The 15480-nt window shown below is 39.8% G+C and overlaps 1 protein-coding gene across 5 annotated transcripts in view; it reads right to left on the reverse strand.

Moving 5' to 3' along the window:
• LOC142011623 (interleukin-1 receptor type 1-like) overlaps positions 1 to 15480 on the reverse strand; it is a 79335-nt gene that overhangs the window by 18831 nt on the left and 45024 nt on the right. For all 5 annotated transcript variants that reach the window (XM_074991439.1, XM_074991401.1, XM_074991410.1 and 2 more), the window contains 5 exons: positions 13751 to 13834; positions 11377 to 11443; positions 8922 to 9153; positions 5486 to 5675; positions 1330 to 1504 (listed from right to left, as the gene is read on the reverse strand). In XM_074991439.1, coding sequence (XP_074847540.1) covers positions 1330 to 1504; positions 5486 to 5675; positions 8922 to 9153; positions 11377 to 11437 — 658 coding nt within the window. In that variant the 5' untranslated portion in view covers positions 11438 to 11443; positions 13751 to 13834. The remainder of the gene's footprint in view (positions 1 to 1329; positions 1505 to 5485; positions 5676 to 8921; positions 9154 to 11376; positions 11444 to 13750; positions 13835 to 15480) is intronic.

The raw sequence follows: 15480 nt of genomic DNA on the forward strand, positions 1-15480 counted from the left end.
TTTGAGCCGGAGCCATGTGTAAGGGGTGGTGAGCCGGAGCCATTTGCAGATGGTGAGCTGGCTGCAGGGGATGTGAACCTGGGTTGGGGGGTGAACCAGGGCCGGGGGGAGCACGATTTTGAGTTGCACTTAACTCACGTTAATGCAAGTTAAGCACAACTCGAAATTGCGCATGTTGAGGGATTACTGTATCTAAACTATGAGGACAGCAAATCAAAAATTTTGAAAATGAAAGTTTCACGTCTCAAGGAGTTTTTGGGTTTTTTTTGGTTTTTTTTTTTGAAGAATGGTTATTTTCATGGTATTTCTCATTGCGTTAGTCAATATTTGACACCACAACGTTGCATAAACATATGGAAGCAGATTAATCTAGGAGTTTAATTGAATACTAAACTTATTCCAAATGCTGTGGCACAACACAGGGATTGGCAGTATCCCAGATAATCAAAGCCAAAGCCTTGAACTGCAACCAAAAGAAAACAGAGAACAAGAGAACTGTTGAAAAATGGGTAGAGTATATTCCCATTACCTATCACCACCAAAGCAGTCAAGATGACACATTTGTGCCCTCTGAAATCTTATAGTGGGTGTTATATAGTGCCAAACAAGCCACACTGCGATAGTCTAGTCCAACACCTAGGAGGTATAGATTAATAAGGACTGGCTTTGTAAGAGGACACCAAAACTGGGTAGCCAGATGCAGAAGCAGAAAAAAAGCTGTTTTTGTCCACCAACCACATTCAAGATTCTAGAACTACAATAGTTGCTGATCCAGCAACATCCCAAACTCAGCAAATACAGGTGTCATGTAACTTGGCACCAGAGTTCTCCCTTCTGATTATGGACTGCTTTGGGATTTTATAGTTTTGGGGTGCGCTCTTTGCTATAATGCAGGCTGTCACAGGTCTCTCACCATCTCCTCACAAAGAAACAGCTCTCAAGTCCAGTGTTTTTTCAATTGCATGTAGTAAACCTTTTACCACAAGGGGATTTACAAGCCTTAAAATTGATACAAAATACGTGTCGGGGAAATAAAAAACAAGCAATCCTGTCGCACCTTAAAGGCTAACAAATTTATTTAGTAAGTAATGAGTTTGTGGGTAAAATCCATTTCATCAAATTTTCAGAAGGGGACAGAGTAATTGTTACAACACAAATTCTATTGTAGTTTATTTCCAACATTCCAAGGAAGAATCGTGCCGAAAAATTTTAATTGCTTTAATTTTCCAAGATTAGCTGGAGTGTTGCCAGGCAAATAACTAGATTAAGCATAAACTTTAACAGAGAAGAACCAAAGATAATTAAAGAAAAAAAATCAGAACATGATACCTTCAATGTCTACATAAATCGTTCGTGAAACCTTATGTCGTTTTCCCATATAGGTATATGTTATTTGGCATGTGTAGTTTCCTTTGTCATACATAGTTACATTATTAATCGTAAGATAGATGTCACCCTTTAAAGAGTGAAATCTGTTGTCCTCCAGTAATCCAGGCTTACATTCCTAAGTAAAGCAAAAATAGCTATGATTTATGATTTAATATTGATTATTAAAGCATTTGCCAAAAGAACGTTATCTGAACCATGTACGATACAGCTCCTGCTCTGTGCATAAATACTACCACACAGTCTCTGAATCAGGCAAGATAGCTTTCAAGGTTACAGGCTGAACCTTTCTGCCAGCAGCCTCAGTACCTGACTGCTACCAAGAGAGAAAATGTGCTGGACCATGGAAGGTCAGTATTGTCCAGCAGCATAAGCAACACTTCCACACCTAATTACAGTGCATGCATAAAGATGCGATTCCTCCCATGTTCCCAAAAACCACATGTGACTTTGAAGATCAACTATCTGAATTGCATCTAGAGGCAAACAGAAAGCCAGAGCAGTCTATAAAGCCCCAATATAGTGTACTCCTTTCAATCGATCCCACTGAATTAAGTGGACTACCATACTGAGACAACTGTAGCTTTTAGAGTATTTTCAAGAACAAATTATAATCCAGTTTGGTATCAAATGCATAGACTGCTGATGATTTTATCTGCATTGTAAGTCACCCACAACCGTTGTGCTGATATGCATATGACAAAAAGTTTGGACATGAATGTCTAAAGCTACAGAAGCACCCCTAAAACTCTATGCACCTCTGTCCTCAGTGATGCTGAATCTCTATGCTCCCTCCCAGCATTCACACAGGAAAATGCCAACCCTCTAGATGCTTCCTCAGGGAGCCAACATCAATCACTTGCCTAGAGAGAGTTTCAGACAATTTGCTCTCATCCTGGGATCTGCTCCGTCAGATCATACTCACTCACCCCTCCTCGCCCCCCACCAGACAGAGGACCCCTATAATACAGCTGGTGGGTTTTGGTCTTTGCACAGAAGGCCTGCTGTTCCCCTAAGTAATTTAGCTTGCTGGAGGGCCAGAATCTGAAGCCTTTCAGGCACAGATGGACTAAAACGTCAGATATTTTCTTATTAGTGGAGCAGAAAATTCAACAGTTAGGATGAAATGGATTGTCTTTCAAGCTGAAGCTGCACTAACAATGTCAAGTGCCAGATTATTTATTTAATCTTTGGTAGACAAAGCATGTCCAACAGCTTTTTAAGATTTGTAAGCTACAAAAGTGAATCTAATTGCACCATTAAAAATGTAATATGTTCATCTACTTCATATTTAACCAATTATGCACCTAAGTATCATATAGCAAGATCACAAATTTCTAATGCTGAAATATATTATGGACTATCTTACAATTTGAGTACAGATCACGATCTTTTAGAATATGATTTGAAAAAGAGGGGCTAGGGGTTTCTTAATGTAAATGTAAGTATAGTCATATGATGTTTCCTATAATATTCTAACAGATTTGGCAGTTAAGATACCCATTCACATTACACAGGAAAAAACCCTTGTCTTTCAAACAACTAACAAAGTCAAGCAGGGCCCCAGATTTGGTGGAGATGGGGGACTTCAATTATCCAGATATATGTTGGGAAGCTAATACAGCGGGGCACAGACTATCCAGTAAGTTCTTGGATTGTATTGGAAACAATTTTTTATTCCAAAAGGTTGAAAAAGCTACCGGGGGGAAGCTGTTTTAGATCTGATTTTAACAAATAGGGAGGAATTGGTAGAGAACTTGAAGGTGGAAGGCAGCTTGGGTGAAAGTGATCACGAAATCATAGAGTTCACAATCCTAAGGAAGGGTAGAACAGAAAACAGCAAAATAGAGAGAATGGATTTCAGGAGGGCAGATTTTGGTAAACTCAGAGAGCTAGTAGGTAAGGTCCCATGGGAAGCAAAGCTTAGGAGAAAAACAGCTAAGGAGAGCTGGCAGTTTTTCAAAGGGACATTATTAAGGGCCCAAAAGCAAGCTATCCTGCTGTGTAGGAAAGATAGAAAATATGGAAAAAGACTGCCTTGGCTTAACCAGGAGATCTTGCACAATCTCAAAATAAAAAAGGAATTGTATAAAAAATGGAAACAAGGAAAAATTACAAAGGATGAATATAGGCAAACAACAAGAATGCAGGAGAAGGATTAGAAAGGCTAAGGCACAAAATGAGCTCAAACCAGCTACAGTCATGAAGGGAAACAAGAAGGCTTTTTATAAATATATTAGAAAGAAGAGGAAGACCAGGGACAAGGTAGGGCCATTGCTCAGCGAGGAGGGAGAAACAGTAACAGGGAACTTGGAAATGGCAGAGATGCTCAATGACTTCGTTTCAGTCTTCACTGAGAAGTCTGATGAAAGAGTGCCCAACATAGTGAATGCTAGGGGGAAAGGGGTAGGGTTAGAAGTTGAAATAAAAAAGAACAAGTTAAAAATCACTTAGGAAAATTAGATGTCTGCAAGTCACCAGGGCCTGATGAAATGCACCCTAGAAAACTCAAGGAGGGATAGAGGAGGTGTCTGAGCCTTTATCTATCATCTTTGGAAAAAATCATGGGAGACAGGAGAGATTCCAGAAGACTGGAAAAGGGCAAATATAGTGCCCATCTATAATAAGGGAAATAAGAATAACCCAGGAAACTACAGGCCAGTCAGTTTAACTTCAGTGCCAGGAAAGATAATGGAGCAGGTAATTAAAGAAATCATCTGCAAGCACTTGGAAGGTGGTAAGGTAATAGGAAACAGCCAGCATGAGTTTGTAAAGAATAAATCTTGTCAAATTAATCTGATAGCTTTCTTTGATAGGATAACGAGCCTTGTGGATAGGGGAGAAGCGATAGACGTGGTCTACCTAGACTTTAGTAAAGCATTTGATACAGTGTCTCATGATATTTTTATCAAAAAACTAGGCAAATACAATTTAGATGAGGCTACTATAAGGTGGGTGCATAACTGGCTGGATAACCGTACCCAGAGAGTAGTTCTTAATGGTTCTCAATCCTGCTGGAAAAATATAAAAAGGGGGGTTCCGCAGGGGTCTGTGTTAGGACTGGTTCTGTTCAATGTCTTCATCAATGATTTAGATATTGGCATAGAAAGTACGCTTATTATGTTTGCAGATGATACCAAGTTGGGAGGGGTTGTGACTACTTTGAAGGATAGGGTCATAATTCAAAATGATCTGGATAAATTGGAGAAATGGTCTGCGGTAAACAGGATGAAGTTTAATAAGGACAAATGCAAAGTGCTCCACTTAGGAAGGAACAATCAGTTTCACACATACAGAATGGGGAGAGACTGTCTAGGAATGACTACAGCAGAAAGGGATCTAGGGATTATAGTGGACCACAAGCTAAATATGAGTCAACAGTATGATGCTGTTGCAAAAAAAGCAAACATGATTCTGGGATGCATTAACAGGTGTGTTGTGAACAAGACACGAGAAGTCATTCTTCCGCTCTACTCTGCGCTGGTTAGGCCTCAGCTGGAGTATTGTGTCCAGTTCTGGGCACCGCAGTTCAAAAAAGATGTGGAGAAACTAGAGAGGGTCCAAAAAGAGCGACAAGAATGATTAAAGGTCTAGAGAATGTGACCTGTGAAAAAAGGTTGAAAGAACTGGGCTTGTTTAGTTTGGAAAAGAGAAGATTGAGGGGAGACACGATAGCGGTTTTCAGGTATCTAAAAGGGAGTCATAAGGAGGAAGGAGAAAACTTGTTCTTCTTGGCCTCTGAGGATAGAACAAGAGGCAACGGGCTTAAACGGCAGCAAGGGAGGTTTAGGTTGGACATTAGGAAAAAGTTCCTAACTGTCAGGGCGGTCAAACAGTGGAATAAATTGCCAAGGGCGGTTGTGAAATCTCCATCGCTGGAGATATTTAAGAACAGGTTAGACAGACATCTATCAGGGAAGGTTTAGATAGTACTTGGTCCTGCCATTGGGGCAGGGGGCTGGACTCGATGGCCTCTCAAGGTCCCTTCCAATCCTAGTGTTCTATGATTCTTTATTTATTACCATGCACAATTGTTTTAGTAAAAGCATTAAATTATATGACAGAAAAACCTTACAGTGCAAATACATATATACAATACCTTATACCACTGTATTTCAGGTGCAGTATTATTTTCATCATGAAAATATTCCAGGTCAGGACATGTAATCTTTCCACCAATTGACATAAACACTTTTTGTTTATATGTTATTTCTCCATTAAAACAGAGGCCATCATTGTACTGGACAACATTTAATTGTATATATTCTTTGTCAGAGATGGCAGAATTGCTGTAATGAGAAGAGCAACAAATCGGACCATTAATAACTTCCTATGTCCTCAACAGTCCAGTCAAGGAATGAAAGCCTGACATGCAAGGGTGGAAATGAGACTCTGGCCAGAGGTCAAGATTTTAAAAAATGAACAAAGTTGGGCTCCTTAATCCAGATTTTAAAAGTTTTTAAAATCTTGCCACAGTCACACCATTGCTAATCAGCGTTAAAGGCTTTTGTGAAATGATCACTCCCTTTCCCCACATCATCTAGAGCAGAGGAGGAGAACCTCCAGCCTGTGAGCCACACAGTGTTTTAGGGTTAGGCGCCGGTGGGCCACCAGATGATTTGTTTACCTAAGCATCTGCAGGTACAGTACAGCTGCTCACAGCTCCCAGTAGCTGCAGTTCGCTGTTCCCAGGCAATGGGAGCTGTGGAAAGAATTGTGGGATGGTCCACCACGTCCTGCAGCTCCCACTGGCTGGAAATGGCAAACCGTGCCACTGGGAGCTGCAGGGCACCGTGCCCGAGGTCGCCCAGGTAAACAGACCATCTGGCAAGCCCAACAGCAGCTAAGCCTGACGAACTGCACGTAGCTCACTTTCCTTCTCCTTCACTGCTCAAAAGTCACTACGTACTCTGAAAAATAATTCAATTGAGAGACACATGATCAAAGAATGTTTACATTATCAGACAATTTTCTTTTTATAGTTTTCTTTTAGTATTTCCATGAGTTTGAAAACTATGAGAAATTAGAAGGGAAGTGGTTAAGTTTGGTCATGGAAAGGGCTGGGTCACCAAGATGGATCTTACGTAAAGCAATTTTAAATTAGTAAGTTGTGAAGATACCGCTATAGATATCACCAACTTGAGATAGATGTAAGATGACTAATGCAGACCACAAATCTGAACAAGTGGGAGATGAGTGTTCTTTGATAATGCTTGTTCACTCAGTTTCCATGCTTGTCAGAACTGAAATTCTAAAGGCACTCAAAAAAGAAGGGGATGTAAGTTTTAAAAGACATATCAATCTCTTTTTGTCAGCAAAGTCCAGGTGTTGAAAGTTGGACAGGTTTAAAACAGAGACTTGAGAAAAACATGCAACACCCAACAGGAAAATGCACTTGAACTTTTTTAAAAAAAAAAAAGTTAAGTTTTAGGTTATATCACCTGTTATGTTATTAGGACCAATCTATACGATTTTCTTCCCACACAATAGGGTAAAATTAGGAGTGCCTGACATAATATATTGCCAAAATTCAAAATTGAATAATTAGAAACTGGGCAAGTCTGACTCCTATGTGAACTAAAAATGTGCTGGACTGCTTGATGGGGTATAAAAGAGCCACACTCCCTCTATCCTCAGTGCTTCCTAATTCTTGATGAGTTGCCACTTCAAAGGTTAGTGCAGGTCAGGTCATAAATCAGAAGTTAAAGCTCTGTGCATGGTCAGAGCTATATGCCTCTGGAATTATGCCTCCAGACCAGGGGTCTGCAACCTGCAGCTCCAGAGCCACATAAATCTCTTTAAAGGACTTCTTTATGGCTCCCAATGCTATAATTGCAACGTAAGAAAAACCCTCCTGATTATTTTCAATGAACAGTGAATGTCTAAAAGCCCAACAATGAACAACTCATATCCAAAGAGCAAATGATGTGATCTCGAAACATTGGATAATTCCCCCTTTAATACGTGCGGTGGATTGTGGGATGTGTGTGTGCACAGTTCTTAAAATAGGGGTTACAAAAAGCATGGTTTGATGTTATTTCTTAAGGACCATCTCATATTCGCATACACTGCAACTCTTGAATTATTGAGTTTTTTACTGAATTAAAAAAATGGCTCGATCATTTGGTTGCCAACCCCAGCTCCAGACTATGTCATTGCATTCACAATCAAACCAGGTGATCCTAATTCATGACCTTGTGATACAGACGTTGTATTACTACAAAGTACTCTGGAATGGAGTTCTGGAAGAGCTAGTGAGGATGGATGATAGCCAGTATACCACAGAAACATCAAAGTGAAAAGGAGAACTTCAGTCCACCCGCTGCTGTGCTTTTTGGGTTTAAAAAAAACTGTTTGTACAGAAAGAATATTAATCTTTATTTCTAATATACAAAGTCTTAAGATAGGCAGACTCTTATGATGACCTTCTGCCCACCCTGCAAAGTAAGGAAAACTGAGATTTTTAATCCCAGAGAAAGATGAGAAGAATTGCTTTACTTTTTACTTTGCTTGTTCAGTTCCGGCTCTTTCACTTAGGATAAAAAAAATATTTAGATCATCATAGACCTCTTAAAAAAATCCCAAAAGCCTAGAGGGTAATTGGCAAAGCTGTCTGTGTGCCAATGTGCCTTGACTTTCAGAAGCTGTATCTGCTTTTACTGTTAGTGTTTTAATTCATACTTTAAAAAATATAGTAGTGTTTAGCAAGACATGTATGGTTACCATAGATGAGTATTCCTTTTAAAATGTGACTCAAAGTCAAATTCATCACATCCTCACATTTCTCATGCTTCGAATTAACTGAATCAAACTAAGAAAGTAGAAATGTTTTATAATCTGTCAAAATCAGACTATAAGATGAAATATGAAGTTCTTTATTAACTGCAATATTTAAAAAAACAAACATTCTTACAAATTTACAATTCAAAAGAACTCAGTTAATTTTTCTAAAACACTTTGATGAAAAATCGCTATAAAAGCATTAAGTATCATTTTAATTGAAGTTCTATAGTGTCAAACCCACAGCTGAAAAGCAATCTGACTGCTTCCATTCAAATATGCAAAAGCAAAAGTCCCTATGCACTAGATCAGGAGTGTGCAAAGCGGGGCGGGGTCAGACCCCCTGAGGGAAGGCATGAAATTTCTTAAGAGGGGCATAGCACAGATCAACTGCTGTGTGTCAGGCTCATCCATCTCTTTAAACTGTTGAAATATGTTACAGTTTTTATGTACGTGTATTCACATTTGTATACTGATTAATAAAGTTTTTACCATCTACATACTTTTCTTATGCATGCAGAAAGGGTTTGGTTTTTTTTTTTTCCCAAAAATTTCCATCATTTTGGATTACATTAGACAGGTTGGGAAGGCCCTGCTAACTGCAGGGATGAAAAGGAGGGCCTGACATAAAAAGTTTGCTCACCCCTGCACTAGATAAACATCAAAAACTTATTTTTGTACTTTGTGCGATCATTTTTCCATTTTGTAGAACAATTTTGCATCTAAAACTATTTTGTAAAATGACAGGCCTTTACCTTATGTTACATCCATAAAATCCTGAATCTTCTAAAGATGCAGGGATGAACCAAAGCCAGTTATCTTGCTGATGGATTCTGGAATGTGCTTCTGTAGTTATCGGTGTATCAGTACCCTTTCTATACCACGTCACATTGTAGTCAGAGTCAGGTGCTAGAAGTTTAGCTCTTTGACAATCGATAGCAATAGGCTCTCCTATAAGTACGAAATAAGTAGACAGCTTGCTTTGTTCTAAAAAACAAACAGAAATTGTCAATCAACATTGTTTCCCTTTTTGTTAATTTGTCCTTAATTTTATTGTAAAAGGTAACAAATTATTCAGTTAAAGGATACAAGACTTGAGGTATTGTTCAACAACAATTTATAATTACTGTTTGTATTTGTTTTGCATCTTTCATTTGAGGACTTCAGAACTTCTACAAAACTTCAAGTCATACAACATCCTTTCAATAGAGGGTCACACAATAGATCTAGTTAGCTCCAGTAGCTTCAGTGTAAGTGTGGTATTCAAATATTTGACAAATTCACTGAAATTCACTATCTTCAGAGCGTAGTTTTCTTGTTCTTTCCATTTAAAAGTAAACAGTGAATTTTAGTATTCATACAACACACTAGATCAGCTATACAGAACCTGTCACAATAAGTGCAGTACAGAGAATGGCCACCCACCTGCCCTTGGCAGTACTCTGATCAATATGACTCAATTCTGGCATGGTAGGACCAAACCCAGGTTAGAGAGGACATTTCAGTGGTGGTTTCTGGCACTGAACATCATTACAGCCAATTCAAGAAACTAGACAAAGATCTGAATCAGCATCATGTAACATGACCAGATGAGGTCACTAATGAGTCAATAATTTAGACCGAAAAAAAAAAAAAAAGAAGTCTTCAGTTTAGTTCTGTACCCTGTAATAAGTCCCACACGTTGCCATATCTCAAGCCACTTCCAGATTTTCATATAATATGTCAAACCTTAATTGAGCATTACACTATTATCGTGACAAGCATAATCAAGACTCCAATAATTTATGGCTGTGTAACAAGTGCAGGCACAGTGTGCATACTTGCAAGAAGCCCTTAAACAAAATGGCAAGGGATGCGAATATTCGGACCACAACTGAAACTAGAATATGCATAACCAGCTAACATTTTTAAGTGGTCAGTTTAACCACAGCCACATAAACACAGCAGGACAGCTTGCCCCAGAATCAATTTCACATTTTTCCTTATTTTTGTAACACTGAGGCTGTGGCCACACTTGGCCAAAACTTCAAAATGGCCATGTCAATGGCCAAACTGGAGAATACTAATGAGGCACTGAAATGAATATTCAGTGCCTCATTAGCATGCTGCTGGCCGCTGCACTTCGAACGTGCCACATTTCGCTGGCGCGTGGCTCGGCTACACGGGGGTCCTTTTCAAAAGGATCCTGAAAACATCAAAATCCCCTTATCCTATCCTATCCTGTCAGCTGATACCTAGAGAAAAGGCCATTTCAATTCTAGAGCTAAGTACCTTTAAGAAAGATTAAGATACTTATTTTTAAAAAATACCCCTCAATATTTCACAGAGAGGTAGCCGTGTTAGTCTGTATCTTCACAAAACAAAAAAAGCAGTCATGTTGCACTTTAAAGGCTAACAAAATTTATTTGGTGATGAGCTTTTGTGGGGCAAACCCATCCAGAAGTGGGTCTGCCTCATGAAAACTCATCACATCATAAATTATTTTGCTAGCCTTTAAAGTGCTACGTGACTACCCCTCTATATTTGTACAGTTTATACTTTGATACATGTACAAGTCTGTCACGCCACACATCATGCACTCCATGTCATCTTTGATGCAATAACACCCTAGAAAGGGCATCCAATATGCCCACACCTCTGATATGGTAGAGTACAGTAAACCCTCGAGTTATGCGGGGATTGCGTTCTTGCAACCCCCCGGTGTAACTCAAATTTTTGCGCAAGTCAGGCAGGGAGAGGGAACCTGGCTGCTGCTGGGCTCCCAGCTCCTGGGGCTTGCAGGAACCAGGAAACAGACTAGCCTATGAGGGCTGGTCAGTTTCCTGGCTCCCAGAGTGGCAGAGAACCAGGAGGCAGCTCATGGCTGATCAGTTTCCCGGTTCCACCAGCGCAGGGCTGCTGGGAACCAGGCTGCCACTTTGTTCCCAGCTCCCCTCTGCTTGCAGGACCAGAAAACTGACCAGCCCTCCACAACAGGTCAGTTTTCTGGCTGATTCTCCCTGCCTTCTTCCAGTGGCACAGCTGTCAGCCATGCTGCTGGGGGAAGGCGGGGGAAGGGGCCAGAGTAGCTTCAAGTTGTGCTTAACTCGCACTAAAGTGGCTTACTGTAGAAGACAGCCTTCTCTGTTGTGCTATTATTTAAATCATATGCATACCTAAAATAACTCGTTTTAGAAATAATGCAGTTATTAACAAACATGTTTGACTTACCAGCAGTGAGTGAAGGAACAAAAGGAATTACACAGCAAATGAACCACAATGGAGATGTCATGTTTTGCTATGGAAAACAAGATACTTCATTAAACATGCTAAAAGTGCATTGTAAATTTTATTCTATACTACACCCACTATACTCATAGCTCCTTTGCATTTGTTGCAGGATCAAAGAAAAAGGGCATTAATCGTTTTTGGGAGAACAGCTGAGCATGCTCAGCTAGCACCTTCCCATGAAAGTTTTAAACCACAGCAATAATTGGTCCAAACATTTTTTACCCATATATCTATATCACTAAAGGGTGTGATTTATCTGATAGTATACTAGTTAAAGTCCTTGCTTAGATACAGTTATGCTGGTATAAAGCTGTCATACTAATATAGCTATTTCAGTCCTCTTCTGTGTAACAGCTGTTACAGTAGAGCTTTTTTTTTTTTGGTGTTTTTATGTCAGTACCTCTCAAGTGGCAGAAATTTTAAGTGTGGACAAGTTTATAATTTTCTGTTGGCGAAAGACTCCAGTGCAAATCTCAGGCTAGAGCCACACTAGGGTACAAAGTCGATTCCCAAGACACAATTCTAGCTATGCCCTTAGCTAGAATCTACATATCAGAATCTAAGTGTACCAGAGTCAGCAGTTGAGCCCAGAGAGATCGATTTTGCCACATCTTCACACGTGTGTTAACAAAATCGAACTCCAGTGCAGTCAATCGTCAGGTAAATGTAGCTTCATCCTGAGATGAAGGGGCTTGTTGCTACATTTGCATCCAGTTAAGTACTTAGCATGACACATTCAAGAAGTGGCAAATAAGTTATTTTACAGTACTAATCATTAGAAATCCTGGCTTGCAAAGTTACACAAAGGAAAGATGGGTAAACTTTCATTTTTCAGTGTTAAAGATTTCTATTAGCAACCTGGCATGCTCTGTGCCTTTTACATGTATCAAGTTCCACAGGCAATCAAAGATTTCTGACTATTGCCAGTTGTGGAATTAGTTACACAATCCTTATGTAGAATGTGCTTTTGCAATTATTTAATTCTGTTATGAATTGTGTGGAGGTGTTGGATAAGAAAGACAAATAAACAAGCAAACAAGGGATGCACGTATATGAAAAAACAGAGCTCCTGGCGTATTGGGACTACATTACAGTTGTTGCGAATTCAAACAGCTCAAAGCACTAACATGCATTGGGAAGAATTAACTGTTCTTAACATGCACACTCTATTTAAGGGCTGGAGAAAATGCACAGACAAGTTTGTCCATGTGTTAGTGTGTATAAACAATCTCAGCACTAATATAAGAAGCTTCCTTTAAGTTTCTCTGACAACCAACACAGACCAGCAGACACCTAGCTCCAAATGCCTAAAATTAGCCTTCAGGCAACCTCTCTGAATCTTCCTCTTTGCCCCCAGTTCATTAGCATACTTTCCTCTTAGTCTCTTCATCTCGAACCAGCGTCAAGCCCTTACCCAATCCATCTCCCATTACCCAGCTTCCAAGTGCCTTACTCCTTCCCATTGTAACACCCTCTCTTTCTTTTTCAAGTAATAACGAAGTATTGCATCATTTTAACTAAATTAATCACACTTTTCTTTTAATGCGATCTCTGCCTCTAACCATTCTGTTTCTGTCAGCAGGAGACAAATGACAGCACCATGTGATCTAGGGATGTTAAATATTAATTGTTATGGGCTAGAGCAGCCCCTGCCCACTGTGGGCAGGCGGTTGCTCTACCCCTGCAGGGCCTGCACAAGTGGAACTGCTCCAACCAGACTGGAGTAGCTCTCCCCGTTTTTCACTGAGCGCAGCTTGGGAACCTGTGATCTAGATTACTACATACAGTTTGCCTAGTTCATGGTAGAAGAAGCAGAATTCCCCCATGACCACCCCAGGGTCATTCTCTTTTCAGATAGCAAAGTTTCATGCTTATGTCTGGACTCCACAGTATTCTTTTTAAAGAAACGTATGTGAAACCAAACACGTAAGCAAACAGCCAACTGTTGTATCAGAGCTAAGCTAAAATAGGACAAGCAGCAATTGGTTTAATCTGCAGCAAGGAACACTAGGGTTAGATGTGAGGAAAAATTTTTAACTAGAAGGCTAGTTAAGCAATGGAATAGGCCTCCAAAACAGACTGTGGAATCCCTGTCACTGGAGAATTTTAAGAACAGGTTAGACACCTGTCAGGGATAGTTTAGGTCTACCTAACCCTGCTTTAGTGCAGATGTTGGACTGGATGCCTTCTCAAGATCTCTTCCTACCCTGTGTTCCTAGGGTTCTTTCAAGAGAACCTGAGGAATTTATTACAGGCCATTATTAAACAGCTTCTAAGTGCACATTTTCAGATTTACTAAATAAAGTACCCATACCTTAGTCTTTATTTAATCCTCTTATATGTATTTTTCCTGACACATGCCAAATGGTTGGTCACCATCCTTGAAAATTAAGTTTATCTAAAAAGAGAAAAACAAATCTTACAAAAATAAAAAATTCATAATGCAAACAAAAGCATAAAGCAAATTTCCAGGGACATCCTAATTCAACCAGCAAGGAAATACATTCAGTACTATAGAGCAAAATACTTCTTCATTTAAAGACAACGGGGGTAAAACCAAAACAGGTGTTCATGGACAGACTTCCAAGTATGCCGCCTCTACTAACATGTTCTCAGGTTATTAAATATGACTACTAAGATACAATTTAGCAAAAAGGAGATATCACATAGGCGTCAGAATTAATGCCAAACAAATGCAAGAAAAACTGGGGGGGGGCCAACAAAGGAGCATTCTGCAACAACCTTTAAAGAAAGCGATTGAAAACATAGGCCGTGTCTACACTAGCCCCAAACTTCGAAATGGCCATGTAAATGGCCATTTCAAAGTTTACTAATGAAGCGCTGAAATACATATTCAGCGCCTCATTAGCATGCGGGCGGCCACGGCACTTCGAAATTGACGCGGCGAACCGCCGCGCGGCTCGTCCAGACGGGGCTCCTTTTCGAAAGGACCCCGCCTACTTCGAAGTCCCCTTATTCCCATCTGCTCACAGGAATAAGGGGACTTCGAAGTAGGCGGGGTCCTTTCGAAAAGGAGCCCCGTCGGGACGAGCCGCGCGGCGGCGAGCTGCATCAATTTCGAAGTGCCGTGGCCACCCACATGCTAATGAGGCGCTGAATATGTATTTCAGTGCTTCATTAGTAAACTTCGAAATGGCTATTTACGTGGCCATTTCGAAGTTTGGGGCTAGCGCAGACACGGCCATACAGTGTGAGAATGCCACACACTCCTGGAAGAAGGATGAAACAATCCAATGGGATCTACGCACACACAAACTGCAGTAAGTGAACTTGACATTTTTAAATCATGTCCATGTAGGGGTTTGCATGTCAGTAACAAAGAAAAAAAAAGTTTAAAATATGATTTTATTTATATTTATGCAGCTTGTGAAAGATAAGGATTAATCAGGTCAGAAGATGCATTAAGAACAGTAAAATTTATAGATGTGGGGGGATAAATATGAAAATCCATCAGATCCTTAAACTGTTGGAAAATTAGATACACCAGCACAATCCACAGAAGATAAGCTTTCCATTTAAAAATATTTTCTTGGCACAAAATCCTTTAAATGTGAACTGCTGCAACACAGTTTGCAATCAATGTGTTATCATTAAGGAGATATCAGTGCCCTCCTTTTACTTCAGCAGGTTGTTAAATGCCAAAACTGTTGAAATATGATGGACACATCCAGTTATAGTTGGATAAGCGACATTCCTGATATACCGTATTCTCCATAATATTGTTCATTGTCTTTTTACCGTGAAAACAGATGAAAACTTGCATCTAAACCTTGTTTCTAGTAGATGTCCTCAAGGTTCAACAGCAACAATAACTTTATTAATATTTGGGCATCTCACAGATACATATTAACATTGTTCTATAACCAAAGCTTAGTCTGTGTTAGGCCTTAGCCGCAGTACCTCCAAATCTGGCAGTTCATATGTTTTCTAATGTGTGTTACTTTGAATTTCATCTGTCATTTTGTTGCCTAGTCATCCAGTTTGTGAGATCCCTTTGTAGCTCTTCACAGTCTGCTTTGGACG

The sequence above is a fragment of the Carettochelys insculpta genome, chromosome 1, assembly GCF_033958435.1.
Source record: "Carettochelys insculpta isolate YL-2023 chromosome 1, ASM3395843v1, whole genome shotgun sequence".
Classification (NCBI taxonomy): domain Eukaryota; kingdom Metazoa; phylum Chordata; order Testudines; family Carettochelyidae; genus Carettochelys; species Carettochelys insculpta.